The 18,604-nt window shown below is 38.6% G+C and overlaps 1 protein-coding gene across 1 annotated transcript in view; it reads right to left on the bottom strand.

The window, feature by feature from the left end:
- Nucleotides 1–9,701, bottom strand: part of LOC110154254 (protoheme IX farnesyltransferase, mitochondrial) — a 40,780-nt gene extending 31,079 nt beyond the window's left edge. The window contains exons 1-4 of the mRNA XM_020918232.2: nt 9,586–9,701; nt 9,118–9,260; nt 7,669–8,038; nt 6,735–6,859 (exon numbers count right to left, since the gene is read on the bottom strand). Coding sequence (XP_020773891.1) covers nt 6,735–6,859; nt 7,669–8,038; nt 9,118–9,260; nt 9,586–9,616 — 669 coding nt within the window. The 5' untranslated portion in view covers nt 9,617–9,701. The remainder of the gene's footprint in view (nt 1–6,734; nt 6,860–7,668; nt 8,039–9,117; nt 9,261–9,585) is intronic.
- Between the last annotated feature and the right edge of the window lie 8,903 nt (nt 9,702–18,604).

The following is an 18,604-nucleotide window of genomic DNA, read 5'->3' as shown; positions in this document are numbered from 1 at the left end:
GACTGACAGAACTACGCGGCGAGGAATGCCCCAAAACACGCCGACTTTACCCAAACAAACACCGGGTCTCAACAAGTGACTTCAATGGACACGATTATGGTTTATTTTGACAGCTCTGACCCCCCTGGCTTCTCTCGAGGTCTCAGAGGGTCCCGACTGAAACTATTATCCAATTAGCAAGAAGTGGACTGGCGGAGGCACCTGTGTGAGAGCCGGGGAATTCAAAAGACAAATGGGTTTTTAAATCTAATATTAGTCAAGAATAGAGCCACGGGGATTGTGTAATGAACTGTAATGAAGGCAACGCAGTATCTATGACCCCAAGTTCAATTTAATTAAAAGAATGGGACCTCCTTAACTTCACAAATGGTAACATAAAAACTACGGCGAAAGGTTAACGCAATGCTGTGCCATGTAAAAACATAAGGAGAAACGGACTGAAGCTAATCTACGTTGGAAAATAGGCTGGATAGTTCTGAAGCTTGTAGCCGAAACATGACAACAACGTAAATACATCTCCTACTGTACTGTTTTTAAAAAGAACCCAAGAAGTAAATATACAAAAGAAGACAAAATTAAAGTTTTTTCGATTAGAAAATAGACTGAACTTATTAAACTCCAGCAATGCCTTCAAGGTTTCTAGTCCCTGGCCTCTGCTAATAAATTAGGAAGGGCATCTGATGTAAAATTGGTTTATGAATTAATGGAGCCATGAATCACTGACACATCAATGCCTAAAATAATTTTCATTCATTCAGTTTTGTCATACTTTTAAAACTATGACAAATTACTGGTCTCTTTGGTTTAAAAGGGTGCACGACTAAAATGATAATTATTAGTGTTGCAGGAAGCCAAGGCTTTGATTATAACACTTTCCTAAAGTGGATGTTGTGATGTTCAGTAGACAATTATTGTTCCATTTTAGGGTGTTGTTTTTGGTTTAAAAACAAAGTCGAGTTTCACCAAGAATTTTTGTACAAAATAAAATCAAAAACATGCAAAAATTGGTTCATAAGTCTATAATCAACGCTGTTTGAAAGCTACTTGCTTGAAAGCTTCAGAAAAAAGGGCTGCACAATATATTGCAATTTAACAGAAATTGACCATTTAAACTGGAGAAATTATCAAATCACAAAAGCTGCAAATATTTTTTTTTATTTCCTTCGCTATCAAAATAAGTATATCTATCTATATATTCATTTAGATAAAAAAAATAATAATAATAATCCTACAAATGTTTGAAATGCATGGAATTGTATTACTTTATCAGTTCATTTCAGTCCGTCCTTGTTAATGCTCCTGGAGTTGGAGTTCTGAACACACTTATACTTACTGTATAAGACACACACACACACAAGCATTACAATATTAGTCAGAAAAATCACAATACATTTTTGCAGCCCTATTGACTACTCAGATCCTTGGGTATTAGGGATGAGAACAGACAGACTCAACTGGGGACATGCCTTTGTTACGTGACTCGTGGTGCTTACAGCTTTGCACCCGCTTCCGAAAAGCTGAAAAGAAAACCACAACTTTTTCTGTTTGTCCTCGAGGTACTTCCCGATGGTACAAAGCGCAGCCCTGGCTTGCGACAACTGTGCCCAAAATCTGTCTCCTTTCCAATTTCTAAAGCAGAAAAACTAAGCCTGGAGGAATTCAGTGAAAGGTAACTCAACAGTCGTGCGGTTTGGGAGGTTCCATGGCTTTTGGACAGTTCAAACTCTGAAGCATTAAGGGATTACGAGGGAAAACAAAAACAAAACACTAGTTCAAATAGGGACGTTTGCATCTTTATTACTTTGCTTTTCATGTCAAGTTTTCTTTATAAGTCATGTTGCTTTGATCACAATTAACCGCTGTGATCGTGATTGTAATTTGTAAATGGAAAAACAAACAGAATGCTGGCAGCACTTCAGATGAGGCCAAGATGCAGCGTTACAACCGTTTTTTTTTTTTTAGGATTTTGAAAGACAAATAGAAAACAAAGAATGAGTGATGGTGCACAGGTGAGGGGGGCGTGGTTATGGGGGAATCTTAAGCATGTTCAAACACCATGGTGACAGATGATTACTGTGCACGCATAACATCTCTGCTGCTGCTATAATTATACACAGACATGCTACAAAACACAATTAACTACTGTAACTACTGTCTACGCATACGGCTTAACTCATATTACCCAGTCAAGAGGATAAATGTTATGTCAACCAAAAAGTAAAGTAACTACTTATAGTTCTTAAAGAATAAAGAGAAAAAACTGTAGACAAAATATTGGTTTATAGCGGATAAATCCAAGTAAAAATGGAACTGCTGACCACAAAAATGATAAGAGTCATAAACTATAATTTACATTTTATATTATTTTTGATTAAACAGTGTGCTGTGTAACATTTCTACCATGTGCTTGTCTCCATGGAAATGTTATTGCTTTATTTAGAACAGTGTTTCCCAAACACTGGGTCGCAAGAGATTTTTTTGGGGTCGCCTTGTCACAATCTGCATGTAGATTGAAATGAAAGACATGTTTTGTATAATTTCTAATCATTTTGTAATTATTTTATTGAATATTTTGTTTCAGTATTGCTGGTTCAATTAAATGTTGAAAAGAAAAAGAAATGTTCTACATTTATTGTCCAAATAGGTGACTTCTGGATCCTTTTATTGCTGCTTCATTGTTTAAAACTTGAGTAATACTAATTGTTCAGAGAGACACGATCACTCAGTCAACAATAAAATATCCTCATTAATGTTCAGTAATGATCAAATCCACCTTATTTTGTGATATATGAATAATGTCTATTGACTTGGGTCACGAAAGTTTGTGACTTTTAAAATATGGGTCCCCAGAAAAAAAGTTTGGGAAACACTGATCTAGAATGTTCCACAGTATAGATTAAACCCATCTATCATGATGGAGACAAGCAGGTTACAGCACTTACAGTTCAGATCTGTGGAGAGTCGCCCGTATTCACAGAAGGAATTATTGTATTTTTGAGCAATAGAAACACAACACTCGTAATGAACAAATGCTAGATGGAAATGTTTAAATTCATACCATGGAACATTCTAGGTAAAGCAATGACATTTCCATGGAGACAAGCAGGTGGCAGACCTTCCACCAGAAAAGTTACGCAGTGCACCTTTAATGTTCCAGTTCCATTTATTATTTCCACACATATAGACTAATACACGTAGGGATGAACAATATCTCAGTACCAATATCAGTATCAGGAGATTTTAATTCAATTTCCGACCTAAGTAAATGAGCCAAAAGCTAAAAGGGGTGAGTATACGTTTGTAGTACGTTTGACAATCATAAAAAGTCCTACAAAATGCCATTTTGTTATTATTTTTACTGAAAGGTTTGACAACTTCAGTAGGCACTGACATGAAGTTTAAAATGTTGCTTTCAACATAGCGCGAATATTTGTTGTTTATCACAAAAACGAGTCAAATATCTGACTATAAGCACATTGTACCATTTTTAGGTATATGCATGTGTTTGGAAGGGGTAACAGTTCAACATATGGGGCCAGAATCTACAAATATTCATCTTAACAACTTTTTCTAATGATTTTAAATACATATAAAGGAGAGTGTAGACAGACAAATCCTTTCAAAACAGTGGGCTGACTCTTTTACCTTGTTATCATAATATTGACTATTTCCCTCTGAACTTCACCTCTTAAACTGTCTCACGTTACCCGTCTCACCTTTAGGCTGACCCCAGACACAACAGACTGAAAAGGATGAGGCAGTGAGAATTTCTGCTCAAATACTAGTCAAATACTTCCTTGTCTTTGTCTGGAGGCTAAACCCTGGTCTGAAATGAAGACTGACAGGTCGAGCACCAGGCCGGGCCCACACAGACAGGGGACACCCGTACTGCAGACGGGACACCGGCCTCCAACATCATTCAACGCTGTAATTGACACGGAGGCTGGGTCCCGGACAGGCATTTTTTAAATACCTGAAGGCTATTTACACACCTGCCCAGTGAAAGGAGGGGGGGGCGCAGGTTTGAGACGCTCCACAATCAGACCAATTACGGCACAAGAGATGGACTGATTGAGCGACCATGGATGACAACGCAAACACAGTAATAAGAGGGTGTGTAAAGCAGAGGTGTCAAAGGCAAATAAGGGAGGGCATGCTTGTGAACGCAAAGGTAGAACTTAACAGGTGCACTATGGAACTTTTGCGGTGGAGGTTTTGTGAGGTAATGTTCCAGAAAATTTAACTTTAGTATCACCATGGTGGAAAAGTAAGCGACCGCATTAGGCGGAGTTACAAGCCAAATTTGTGGAGAGATTATATTTGTTCAAAGTGAGACTGCATGGGGTTTGTTTGAGCAATAAAAACACCCATAATTTAAGAAATGCAAGAGCTGTTTAAAGCCATACTGGAACATTTTGGGCATGGCAATGATCTCCATGGAGATGGCAGGTCGTGGAGCCCCTACCAGAAAAGTTACATACTGCACGTTTAATGTTTTTGGTATGTTTTTCAAATTTTACCCAAAACTTTAACAAAAACTGCTCTAAAATCTAAATTACACTAAATATATTTATTGTACAGTTTAAGCCAAGATTCTAAAATAATGGCTCGACTTAGTCTGCAGGAAATTAACAACAAAAGACTGCGGTGTAAAGGATGTTGTTGTTGAAGACAAAAATAATTGGGTGCAGCATTTAAAGGGCAACCCACATCCGCATCAAATATAGACTCCATTGAGTATAAACACACTATCAAGATCACTGTCTATCTTTAGATTTATTTGAATTTGAGGGGACCACTAGACCCGTCACGATAACACATTTTGAAGTATGCTATAATGCTAAAGAAAACACAGATAAATGACACTACTGAAATTTGAGCGAGTGGCACAATAACGTACACATATAAAGTAGAATTATACCCCAAAACTATGATTAAGAATTTGTTGCAATAAATACATAGCAGAATTAAACACTTTAGTAGTTAGTTTGTATCTTATTTATTTATTTATTCAACCTTCTACAGCTCAAATTGTATCGTATAGTGCAATAAAGTAAAAAAAAAAAGGTTCCCCACTAGCTCAAAGGAAAGAGACAATTTTTTACATTGTACTTTGCCAAGAAAAAGAAAGATAAATTCCCAAATATGGAACCTGATTATTTCTATTATGACTAGACCCAAGACAGTGGTGTATTACAACAAAAACTCTACTGTTGAACAATATTAATTTTACCTTTCTGTGGTATGTATTAAAGGTGCATTATGTAACTTTTTGGGGGTCTGTCCTTGCTCGTTTCTATGGTAATGTCAATGCTCTGTCTGGAATGTTTCACAGTATGACATTAAACAGCGCTACTTTATATTTAATTTAGGAAACACGGGTGGTTTATACCTCAAAAATACCTAGAAACCAACAGGTATTCTGACTGTGAGCGTGGTTGCCTCTCCACAGATCTGACCTGTAACTTGGTCTAGTTTGGTTTCCATGCAGTTAGAAAGGTTTATTACCACACTGTGAAACACTGCAGACAGAGCAATAACATCTCCATGGAGTAAAGCATTTGAATGACCCTCTACCAGAAAAGTTAGGCAATGCCCCTTTAAATAATACTGGCCTATAGACTTGTGTGATGTCATTTGAAAACCAACAATAGTAATTATCGTGACAGGCCTAGGGACAACATCAAAAGGTTAAAATCTTTCAGAACGTGCCTGGGTTAGGTAAACTTGGGCTAAAAAGAGGGTGGGTGGCCCCGGGGGTAAGAACTTGCAGTGTAATCAGTAGTGCAGCGTAATTACAGGCCACAGACGCGACGACGCAGAGTTCAATTTGGGGCTGGGAGAGAGGTCGGCCATTACGCTAATATTCATATGTCACGGAGCGAATTCCTGTGTGCAACGTCAACACTAAACTATAGACAGGAGCCACTTATGTCAGGCATCTCAAGCGTGCAAACTACCCTGTCTCTCCTTTGTTTATAATCGCTTAAAAAAAAAAGATTTCCACGAGACATAATAATGGTTTATAAGCAGTTGTTAGATGCATGTTTGAAATGCGTAGCCAGAAAAGTATGTGCAAGATGTTAAGAGGGGATGGGTCCTTTGTGCGACTTAATGACACTAAATTGTACAAAATGACTTCAAAATAACACTGTGGCCTATTGTTTGGCAAAGTAATAAGAATCTGATCATTTATTTTAGTTAATGAGTCAATAAAATGATTCATGTTAACAGCTTAAGTGGCCACAAATGCAACACTTATTAATTAGTATTGATACTTTGCTGTGACACTACGCTGGAGGTGTTCTACATGTATTTCTATGGTGGAATGTTGCCAAAGCGCCAGTTACCAACGCGACAATATGCACACATTAGCAAACACAACCAAAAAGTTTTAAGATAGTCTGAAAATTCAAGAAAAAAATACAAAACACATTTTCGGGAGTATGTGATGAATCAAGTGTTCATGGTCCTGTTTAGGTGTTTAAGTAAGTGTGACTAACTGAAAAACCATGGGCTAATGTGACAGTAATTTTATATGCGAGACTTCTTTAGATGACATGTTGTACTTCCCGCTAAGTCAGTTCTTTATGGTCCGATAGTATTAAAATAAAGATCAGATTAAAGCACTTCAAACAGAACAGAGTGCCCAGTCAGCACCACACCTCAGGGAATGTTGATGACATCAGCTGCAAAGTATCAATACAATATAGTTTAATGCACAATTGACTGACCTGATTTATGGAGTTGGCAGCGCTGGATGCCAGGCCTGTTCCCAGAGATGAGACAAAGAAGATGAGAGGGTCAAAGGGCACTGGGGCCATTGCATATCCTGCTGCGGCCGTCATAACCACCAGCGCTGAAAGAAACAAGTACAGTTACATTTTATTCAGTGTGTTTTTTTATTACAAAGGACCATCATTTCGTTGGCTTTATTTAAATTCCATACTGGTGTACTAGGTCACTGTTTCCCAAACTTTTTTCGGGGGACCCATATTTTAAAAGTCACAATTCTTCACGACCCAAGTCAATAGACATTATTCCTAAATCAGAATAAATTAAATTTGTGACCATTACTGAACATTAATGAGGATATTTTATTGTTGAATGAGTGATCGTGTCTCTCTGAACAATTAGTATTACTCAAGTTTTAAACCATGAAAAACAGTAACCAGTGTTTCCCACAGAAAATTGGTGCATGGAGATGTATGTATATGTGTATTACAGATCTACATGCAGATCGTGATAAGTCGACCCAAAAAAAATCTCTCACGACCCAGTCTTTGGGAAACAATGTACTAGGCTACTTACAAGCAATGGGATAAATAAGGGTTTACTTTCTTATATTCATGTAGTTGTAACAGTAACAATGTCTTTAAATTATAGTGTATTACTTCATGTTAAGACTGGGCAATATGATGATAAAATACAATTGTGGTCTGATCCCTCTGACCACATGATATTTTGGTTAAATCATCATTGTCAGGGTGATTTAGTAATTCTCTGTTTCCCCACCCATACCTCACTGGTTAGCAGATTTAACCAACCAACCTAAGAACCCTCTGATGGCTTTAGTTAAATGTTCATGAATCATAGATGAACTTATGAACTTTTTGGCATATTGTCCACCCCTACATCATGCAGACTTGTTGTTGCATTGCATTGTACCTGTAAGTTTAATTTTGGCGAGTCTTGCATAAACATCTGGCAGGTCACTCGGTTCCACCTTCAGCTCTTTCCACTGACGCTCGAGTCGTGCCACTTTGGACAGCTCAGTCTCCTCCTGGATGTGCGGTGGCTCCGCCGTTGTCCCCACATCGCTGGATGCCTCTGGTTTGACTGCATCTCTTGTTAAAGGGTCTACAGAGGAAGCTTTGAGCTTTCCTTCACGGGGCAGCTCATCCTGCTCTGGGCCTATCGTGGATATCCTCTGCACCTGTCGTTCCACTGCATCCTCAGCCTCCTCCAGAATGGTCACCACAGGCAGCTGCTTTGGAGCAGCACGTTGGCGCAGCCCATTTCTGTTCTTTGTGACATACTGACAAGAAACAAAAAGAAAGTCTCAATTAATGGACATTAGATTGTTGTATTGTGTGTACTGTAGGAAGGGCAATTAATACACTTTTAATCGAGATCTGAACCTTTGAGAAATGTTTGTGTCAATCATTAAAAAACAGTACTGTTTATGTTCAGAAAATGAATATTGATAGTAGGGCTGGGTATCAAAAGAAGTTGCCAATACGATACATACATACCTCGATACAGTGCACTTTCGATTTGATACAATATATTTTAAATTGGTTTGATATGGTTGAGTAAAAAATGACTAAATCATGGCTGTGATACTAAAAGTCTTTGTTAAACCACTTCTTGTGCAAAGTTCATATGAAACACACCAATTTTAGTCATCAAAACAGAGGATATGTCAAATGTGCTGCATAAACGAGTTTCTGTCCTCTAAACAAACAACAAAACTGTAGAGTTGTAACAAAATAATTTCGTAAAATATACAAAAAAAATACTCTTGGTGATATATATCGATGTAGCAGCCCATGATATCGATACTGTATTGTCACATTAAACAATACGATTTATCAATATTTTGATATTTTTGCACACCCCTAATTGATTCACAATTAATTTGTTTTTCATGAGACAAAATAAAAAAAAAAACCCTATGAAGAAAACAAAATTGTGATCGCCCAGCCCTTGTGTAATGTAACCTTTATGTCTTTGAGCAAAATATCCACCAATTTTAAGTTACGCCTTTAAAAGTATACTATAAACAAATTAAATTGAATATTCTCCTTTGCAAATAGCACATATACATATTAAAAAAGTAAGCATAAAACAAAAATTACAAGATTAAAAGGCACAGATCCATAAAGTAACAATTCAGCGGACGGAATTAAGTCATAATATCTACAATTATAAATCATACCATTCTAACATTTAAATAGATTCTATATGTTGTTGAATTAAAACAAAAATCATGTGACCCCCAGCAAAGCCTACGTGCTAAGTGTCATATTTCTTGTCAGGGCAGCAGCAGCAGCAGCAGCAGAGTGAGCGCAGAGGGCAGATTAGGACACAGGACACGGGGTTGGTTGGTGTTACCTGTCGTTTGAGGAAGTTGAGATGCTGGTACGTGAGCCAGTCTGAGGGGTCTCTCCTGTAGAGCTTTATGATAGTCCGGGTGCTGTGGTTGCACCGGGGAACATTTTGGAGAAGTTTCTGCTTCAAACTGGCACCAATCAAACCTGCAGCACAACAACATCCCACTGACATTTCAATATCTGTGCTGACAACCAGTAAAAATCATCCTACAAAGTCTGTATTTACAGCCGTGTCATACGTGCATGCACTGCCCAAACTGGGTCATCACAATGTTTATTTTGGCTTGTGTATTTGAAGTTTGGTGACACCAGTTTAAGGTCAACGCCTGCCTCAACAGCGCAGCTAGTCCATGCTAAGCTAACTAGCATCGGTGTTAGCATCCCCGGGGTTTTATAACGAACGCGGGTTGTAATGAAAAGCAAACTTAATCCTTTTGTGAAGCCGATGTCGCGTGTTGAAATAGATTACCTGACAAGCGACTACATGGCGATTTGTACATGGTTTTGAAGCAGATCACCGATACCGGCTCCGACCCTTCACATGTAGCGCGTCGCCATTTTGACCTCCTTGTGCAACCACAAACACTTCCGGGTGCACATGTAGACGTCATCTGTTCCGGGACCGCCCATAATAAGCCAATGGAAACTACACAAGTTCGGAGGAAACATTAATTACTGTATATTCATTAACATAAATATATGCAATTGTTAATTTATAATAATTTATAATATAATTTGATAACACTTTATTTTAGGGACCACATATTTATAGCTACCTAATAGTAAAATGCATAATAAATGCATTATTACATATTTTTTTTAGTATTTAAAAAAGTACTTTCAATGCATTTTTGTCTAAGGCCATATTCTGCAAGTATTAAGCCATGAACTATTTCTTCCCGTTACAGTAGTGAGGATTAGACTAGATGCTTCTGTACATACACTGAAATCTTAATAATAATTAATACCAACTAATAGCTAAATCACAGAAATTACCACACCATTTGGCACTTAATTAGCGATTAATATGTGGTCCCTAAACTAAAGTGTCGCCTATACTTTTTATAAAAACATGTTGTTTAAGATCTTATTTGTTTGTACTAGTATGTATGCACATGGTGTTGTCTGTTATAGGCTCTATTTACACTTACGTGACAAACCAGGAAGATGTTTGGAAACAATGGGCTCGCCTAATGTGGATCTATTAAATTCGACTGGGATAAAATCCATTGAAGTAAATGTTCTAAGTAGTAAAATAAAGACTGCATACGTATGTGATATTTGGAATAATCTTGAATTTGGTTCCTCATCTCTTCTAATCGCATGTTCCCAGTGCGCTCGGAGATGTGTGTCAGTGGGGTAATGATGAAAACTGAGGTATGGTTGTAAATGTTGATTTGCCAAACACAATGACATGTAGATGAAGAAAACTGGGAATTTGTAATAGCACCTTTCCAAACATCTTCCTGGTTTGTGACGTAAGCATGAATAGAGCCTATTCAGCTCTAACTTGAATAGGCTCTCTGATTAATTTCCTTTCCCTTGTGTAATGTGCTGCCTCACCTTATGCAAACAGTAAAACAATGAGATTTCTTTTATGATTTATTTGTTAAACAATAAAAGTAGTTTGACTGAGGAAAACAGCGAGACAGGCCCATGATAACTTGTTCCAATCAAAACTAACAAGCTCCTGGAAACTGGCCCTGTTTTTGCCCCTACATAAATTGATGCAAACAATTTACATTAGTGCATTCAACATTAGAGTACATGCATGACCTGTTTAATGAAGTATGACCACACCACTGCAGCTTCAGTGAATCGTCATGGCAAATTATTCTCGTTCAGCTTTCCTTGCCAATAGACACACAGTGCAATCTCAAGACACCATCTAGATGTAGTGATAAACAATGCACATGAGGCTACCCCCATCGCAGTATTTTTATTGCTGCAGATAACGGTTATGTGCTTTGCTCTTCTCCGTTTCAATCCTCTCTGACCCGGTCAACCTCTGCCAGTTAGCTCTGCCGTACAGTAAGCTTTATGATGTGAGTTAACCATTCCACTGTTCCCCGATTGCATTACACAGCCTTTGAGGAGGTTTATGGTAGTATAAGGCAATCCTGTGTCCAACATGATAGGTTCACTGACTCACCTTTCTGTCAGAATTTCAGGGTTTATTGCATACATAAAATCTTATACAGTATACTTATATATGCAAGGCGCTGCAGTAAAAAAATAATGTAAAAACTCTTTTCTAGTGGTGCAACCATTTCTGTTTATGAGGGTTTTGAATCCCTGTATCGTTCATTCGTTTTTCAATATAAAACCAAAAATTAAAAAACAAAAAAAATAAATAAATTCCTTCATTATTTGTCTCTAAAACCAAAATGAAAAAACAGATAACAATTTGTTTTTTCAGTTTTTGATTTTGTGTTTAACTGAATAATGGAAAAAATGGATAATGATCGTTTCCCGTTTCTGTGACTTAAACTGCGATGCCGAACTCTTGCGCCGCATACGGACTGAACCAGGACTAAACCAGGTCTGGGACTAGACCCAAACCAGACCGGGACTGAGAACATGACTTAGACCGGGATCAGACTGGGACCAGACAAGAACTGAGACCAGGACTGAGACTGGGACCAGACCAGGACTGAAGATGGTTTAGTCCTGGTTTAGTTCTGGTTTAGTCCTGGTTCAGTGAAACTGGAAACAGCTGTTATCCGTTTTTTCCATTATTCATTTAAACACAAAATCACAACAAACTGAACACAAAACACAAAAATGAATCATTATCTGTTTTTTTCATTTTGGTTTTGGAGACAAATAATGAAGAAAACCGTTGTTTTTTAATTTTCTTATTTTTGGTTTTATATTGAAAAGTGAATGAACGAAAGATACTCGGATTGTTTTGATAGAAACAAGAATACACTTATGATCTGTGGCCACCTACTATATGATCATTTATAAATGGTAAATTTTTCATACAAACTGTGTCCTACAATATGTCCAAATAAAAAGCCTGTTGATTTTAACCAAATATGTTTTTGGACAAAATTTTTCAAATTTTTATTCTCAGGTCAGTTATTACAAAACAGAATAAGATCCTCAATATGAGTTGCCAGATTCTTTCCTTAAATCAATTTGCAATAAACACAAAAGTTGTGTATAATACGTGTCCAAGTTACAGCTTAAAAATGTGCAGTATCCAAAAGTGCACCCAAATTGGACAGAAAGGTTGTGTTGAAGTTGTGTTGTCATTTCATTATTGGCTGGGTCAAGAACAGACTTTAGTGAAAATGTATCAAAAATATTAAAGGTGATAGACTGAATTTGATTTGTTTAGTTTGGAAATCTGGCAACACACATATTTGTTCTCTTCCAATAACAGGCTACAGTGGGTTTCTGCAAAATATGAACTATCAAGCCAACTCAAACACAGAAAGAAGGAAAAAGTTTTTATATAAACCTGTATGATATAACGTTCTTCCTGTAAAAGTGTAACCCAGCAGGCCGTGACAAAGCATATGTCATCGACTTCAGACAATGTAAGCTTTCTCTGTCTTTGTTCCTCTCCTGGGAGGATGTTTACGGCCATTTTGCTTTTTTCAAGACTCAGTGAAAGCCGTGTGGTCAAATAAAAACCCTGCTCATACCTCATACTGGGACCACCACCAGAGCAAGAATAACTGTAAAATCCCCTTTGAAAGACCCTGGACTCCTCCTGCTATTGTAACACGGACACTCTCTCCATCTGCTCCTCAGCTTGTGTCTTCTGCTCGACCGTATGGACAAGAGCCATTAAAAAGATGTCAAGGTTTTTCAATTCACTTCAATGGTGCAATTAGCTTAACAAGAGAGGCTTTCTGACTCCAGGTTTTAGCCACGTATCCACTAATCCCAGAGATCAATAGATGGATTAGAAGATATAGGGTCAATCAGAAGTGTACTTACATCACAGGGTAAAGAGCATTTGAGTTCAGTACAAGGCTTATATGGGCGTAGGATTGATTGGATAATAACGTAAAGCTGAAGTAGTTTGTGAAAGGAGGAACATATTTAAAGTATCTAAATCCAACTTGTGCGCTCTTACAAACCACTTGGCCCTCAGTATTCACATGCATGCCTTTTGAGAGACTCCAAAGCTTTAGAACAGCCTTTTCAGTTTCAAAATGAAGTAGGGATGGACCGCTATTGATACTTTTCAAACACTCCCTGTCGACATGATGCCAACTGTAGGCACTGCTCTGTCTGAAGCTCTCTTAGCTTTGTTAGTTAGACTTTAATCTGACGTTTATTTGAACACAATCTGACCATTTGCTGTTAAATAAGGCTACGTTCAGACTGTAGGGCTTAATGCTCAATTCAGATTTTTTTGTGAAATCCGATGTTTTTGTGAGGTCGTTCACATTTCCAATTAAATGTGACTTGTATGTGTCTCCAGTGTGAACATTAAACGGCCCAAAAGTGTCCCGCATGTGCATTGGAGGACACAATGACGTCAACCACAGTGAGCGTGCTCTGTGTTTACGGAAGTTGTCCAAACATGGACGTGAGCATTGAGCACCTGGAGATTTTAAAGTTCCTCTCGTGCCAGAACATGAACAACTTACTCATTGTAAGGAGGAGAGTGAGAAGGAGAAGGACGAGGTTTTTGGCCGTGGCGTTGTGTGGGGCAGTGGCAGCGATGTCCGTTGAAAGGAATGTGTGGATGTGGAGACGTAGCCAAGAGTGGTAAGTGGCGATGTGCTTCGCTTCAGTGACACGGAGTTCATTAACAATTTTCGCCTACTTCAGCACAGAATAGTGACGTTTGTGGCTTGCTGATGACGTGTAGGTCGGATGAATGCGCTATGGCCGTTCACACTGAAGTTGCATGTCAAAAGTTCGGATATGTATCGGTTTTAGGAGCACATATCCAAGTGTCCTAAGTCACATTTGAAAAAATCAGATCTGTATCGTTCAGACCGTCATTAAAAGATCAGATACAGGTAACATAGGGGCCAAAAAATCGGATTTGGGTTACTTCAGGCTGCAGTCTGAACGCAGCCTACGTCTCCCATACATAAAATTACAACTCGAAATTTGCCAAAAATTATCAGTTAATTCAATTCCCTAAAGAGGATCGTGAAAGCTCGTATTGATCACAGCCTTGAGAAAATTTGCTCTTAAAGTCCATTTTGCATTTTTTTCTTGAGTTTACAGAACAATAAAAGCTTTTTTTTGACAGTGTGTACCAACATGCATTGCGTCACCCTGGTAACTCATAAACATTCCACCATTAGAGATACATGTAGAACACCCCCAGGATGATGACACTACAAAGTATCAATTGCACAAACACACTTTCATCTTAAATGGTTATACAGCGATGCATACAGTTCTCTATTTCAGGTTTGCAGGATATTTTGTCACAAAGTACAGCATTTGCAATTTAAACAATGTACTAATTTCTAAGAATAAATTGAGTATCCAAACTTTTAATATGCATCCAATATATCTGTAATGAATATTGTGTAAGTCTGTTTAATTCATATTTTATTAATTAGCTAATAATAAGTAAAAATAAGAACTGTATACATCAGTTTTTAAGACCATACTTCACTTCTGAATTGTGTCATTGTTATTCAAAACCATTGTGTTTCTAAGTACCTATTACTGAAGCTCGATCTGTTCTGTTGAGACAAAGCACAAAAAGCTACAGCTCAGATTGATGAGACAGTGATAAATGTCTTGGGTTTGAAATTGGGTCAACTGGATCACAAACTATCAATACTTTACCCTGTCAGTCAATAACTATTAAATAACTATTAATAAAAGTCAGAATTTTACACTTAGCACATTGTATATTTTGCACAAGATTGTCAATATATTACACAACAAGAGGTTCTATATAACACAAAATTGACTCTTGTGAGCTTTAAGCCATGTTAGAATGTTATCTCGACAAAAACATACCTGGAGTTGTGTTTACCGACTCCGTGTATCATTCGTTCATTCATTTTTCAATATAAAACCAAAAATAAGAAAACAAAAAAACAACAGTTTTCTTCATTATTTGTCTCCAAAACCAAAATGAAAAAACAGATAATGATTCGTTTTTTCAGTTTTAGATTTTGTGTTTAAATGAAAAATGGAAAAACGGATAATGCCCGTTTCCCGTTTACGTGACTTCTGTGACTGTGATGCCAGGACTGAACCAGAACTGATCCAGGTCCAGGACCAGACCGGGACCAGACTGAGACCAGACCGGGACCAGAGCGGACTCCGAGCCTCCGCAGGGTCCGAGCCTCAGCTTTGAGCTCGTCCAGTCTGGTCTCGGTCTCAGTCCCGGTCTGGTCTGGTCTCGGTCTCAGCCATGGTCAAGTCCCGGTCTGGTCTCAGTTCTGATCTCAGTGTCGGTCTGGTTCCGGCCTGGTCCTGGTCTGGTCCCGGACCTGGTCTCGGTTTCGGTCCCAGTCTGGTCTCGGTCCCGGCCTGGTCTCGGTCCTGGCCTGGTCTTGGTCTCAGTCCCAATCTGGTCTCAGTCTCAGTCCTGGCTTGGTCTCAGTCCTGTCTGGTCTTGGTCTCAGTCCCGGTCTGGTCTCTATCTGGTCCCGGTCTGGTCCCGGACCTGGATCAGTCCTGGTTCAGTCCGTACGCGGTGCAAAAGTCCGACATCGCAGTCACTGAAGTCACGTAAACGGAAAACGGCCGTTATCCATTTTTTCCATTCTTCATTTAAACACAAAATCGAAAAACTGAAAAAACAAATCGTTATCCATTTTTTCATTTAGGTTTTGGAGACGAATAACGAAGAAAACAGTTGCTATTTCGTTTTCTTATTTTTGGTTTTATATTGAAAAACGAATGAAGGAATGATACACGGATTATACAGGCCCTTTAGAGTATAAAATGGATTATATCACTTTAATACCAACTCAAATGTCAAACACATTCTGCTAATCCTATATATTTTTACCTGTCTGCATTCGATTCTCTTTGGTTTCTCATTCTCCAGTGAAGGAGCTGTCATGAAGACTGATGGCTGTGAGAAGTCTTTGGCCCTGCCCCTGTCTGCTCCGCTGTGAGTTTGGTCTCATCAGTGATTTCAAAGCTGCAGAGTCTTAAAGCTGGTTTATATTTCACCCTCTGCTTCTCGGTGAGCTGTGGTGAGGAGGTGACATGTTGGAGTGATTGGAAAGGTAGCACAGGGCCCTGGTTTGTGTAAGCGCAGAGCTGAAGGGGCACTAATGAAGGCTAATGTGAAAAGCCCACATTGAGAACTGCAAAAGGCTGAATAAGTTTATGGTTATGGCTTCAAACATATGGCAGTCAGATTAAATGTAAAAGTTGATTGATTTAACTGAAACTGACTGGGAAACGTAGTACAAATATAACTTCTTGATTTAAATGTATTAAGAGTTAAGAGTTTGACAAATCTAGACAAGTCAATTTTCTTACACTCCTTAAAGATGTACTATGTAACTTTTTGGTTGAGGGTCCATCACCTGCTAGTTTCTATGGTCACAATCAATCTGGTCATTGTTCTGCCTGGAATGTTCCACAGTATGACCTTAAACAGTTCTACCTTACAGTTTTTAAATCAGAGATTGTTTTATATCTCAAAAAATACCTAGAAAAACAAGTATTCAAACTGCCTATCCTCAGATCTGACCTATAACTATGAATTTCAGAGTGATGAAAAATTAGCACAGTTGCCATCGTAATTACCATATTTTCCAGACTATAACCAGCCACTTTTGGGGGAAATTTATTTTATAAAGTCGGAGAACAGGAACAGACATTTCATCTTGAAAGTCAAGTTCTAGTAATAACAATAGAACAGAGAACAACAGACTGTTAACGTCACATATGAACAGTTCTTCAGAGTAAACTATAACATAAACAACAGAACAGAACAAGTTTACCAAACTCTCCATCTCACTCCAAATCACTAAATCCATTCAATTCTTCATCCTCGGTGTCACTTCTGAGCAACTCCACGACCTCCAGAGGTAAACAGAGCACTGCTTCCTCTTCTGTGTAGCTGTCGTCAGACTCAGCATCAGTTCCAGAATTATTTCTGCCTTTCTGAATCCTGACAGGATGGTTTGGGTGTCACTGAAGTCCAGGCTTTGTCAATCCATCCAAAGATTTCCAGAAAAGTTGCATGGTGCACCTGCCCAGTTACCGTGAAGCTGTGTTTTCCATCCCCGCTTTTCTTGAGTCCCTCACAAGTTTCTCACTCACTCCAAACTTTCTTTCTGCTGCTTGATTACCGTTTTCAGTTGAATTTTTCACCACTTGCAGCAGGATAGAGGCTCTTTCTGCAGGAGACATGTGCAGTAGAGTGAAGTGACAGTGTTACAAACTCAAACTCAATGTCACTATCTTTTTTTGAATGGTCAAAAGTCCTCAAAATAGCATCTATTAACAGGTAGTTGAAACCTGAATACTTTTAAATTTGGTTAGAAAATAATAAAATATTTTACTTAATTTTTTACAGAAGGCCTTTTTACATAAAGAACCATTGTAGCCCATATGGATCCCCACAAACTAACCCAATCATTTTTCACTTTCTCCTTACACCTCTCACACAGTTGGGGTGCGGCACTAAGCGTCCATAATGAGCCTCCCTCTCCCCAGACGTTTCGTTTAACGGCCCCGGTCACTCACTGAAGCCCTCCCAGACCTGTCACCACACCACCTCCTCTCCTGTGATTTACAAGCACCATCCCGGCGGCTTTAGGGCCTTCTATAATCCCACTGGGGCCGCCATCGGAATAACTGTGGAGTCCGAGCATCTTAAAAAAGTGTAGAACAGACAGTGGCGCATAACTACGAGAGAAAACAGATGCACGGATGCTTGGTGTTTGTGATTGATTTTCAAGGGCAGCCTGTTGTGTCCCTGGTGGTCTACGAGGGTCCGACTGGCGCCCGAAGCTCGTGAACAGCAGGGAGCCACAGCACTGTTAACCCAATGGAAACATGCAAAACATTGTCTATATATGTGCAGGCAGAAGGGGGATTGAGATCAAAGCTCTGACTATTTGGACATCAAGAAATTACAGAAGATATGTCTAATTTGATTTGGTCTTAAAATTTGAAAAAAACATAAATATTTTGTTTTATGCAGTTTGCTTTGGCCTGAAGTTATTACTCACTTTACCAATGCCTTTCACAACTTTCAAAGACCAGAGTGGAGCTTAGGTGTCACGTCACTGCTAATAACAACTAGCATGCTAACAGTGCACTTCCTGGTTCACATATGTTAAAAATTTGAATTGAACCTCCAACCACTGGGTCAGAAAACAAACGCTGTACCAACTGAGCTACTGTCAATATATTGCTATTCAGTCTGAATCAATATGTGTATTGCTTTTTAAGGTTCAAAGCAATATTTGTATGTTTTTAAAGGGACAGTCTGGAATTTTGGACATAGAACCTCATTTCCTAGTGAGCCAGAGTGTTGGAGACATGTGGAGACACTTTCTTAAATATTCCAT

The sequence above is a fragment of the Boleophthalmus pectinirostris genome, unplaced genomic scaffold (genome assembly GCF_026225935.1).
Source record: "Boleophthalmus pectinirostris isolate CB_2022bp ecotype Guang Dong unplaced genomic scaffold, ASM2622593v1 HiC_scaffold_14, whole genome shotgun sequence".
In the NCBI taxonomy this organism is placed as follows: Eukaryota; Metazoa; Chordata; class Actinopteri; order Gobiiformes; family Gobiidae; genus Boleophthalmus; species Boleophthalmus pectinirostris.
The sequence above is the reverse complement of the archived record's forward strand: the minus strand, read 5'-3'. Positions and strand labels throughout refer to the sequence as shown.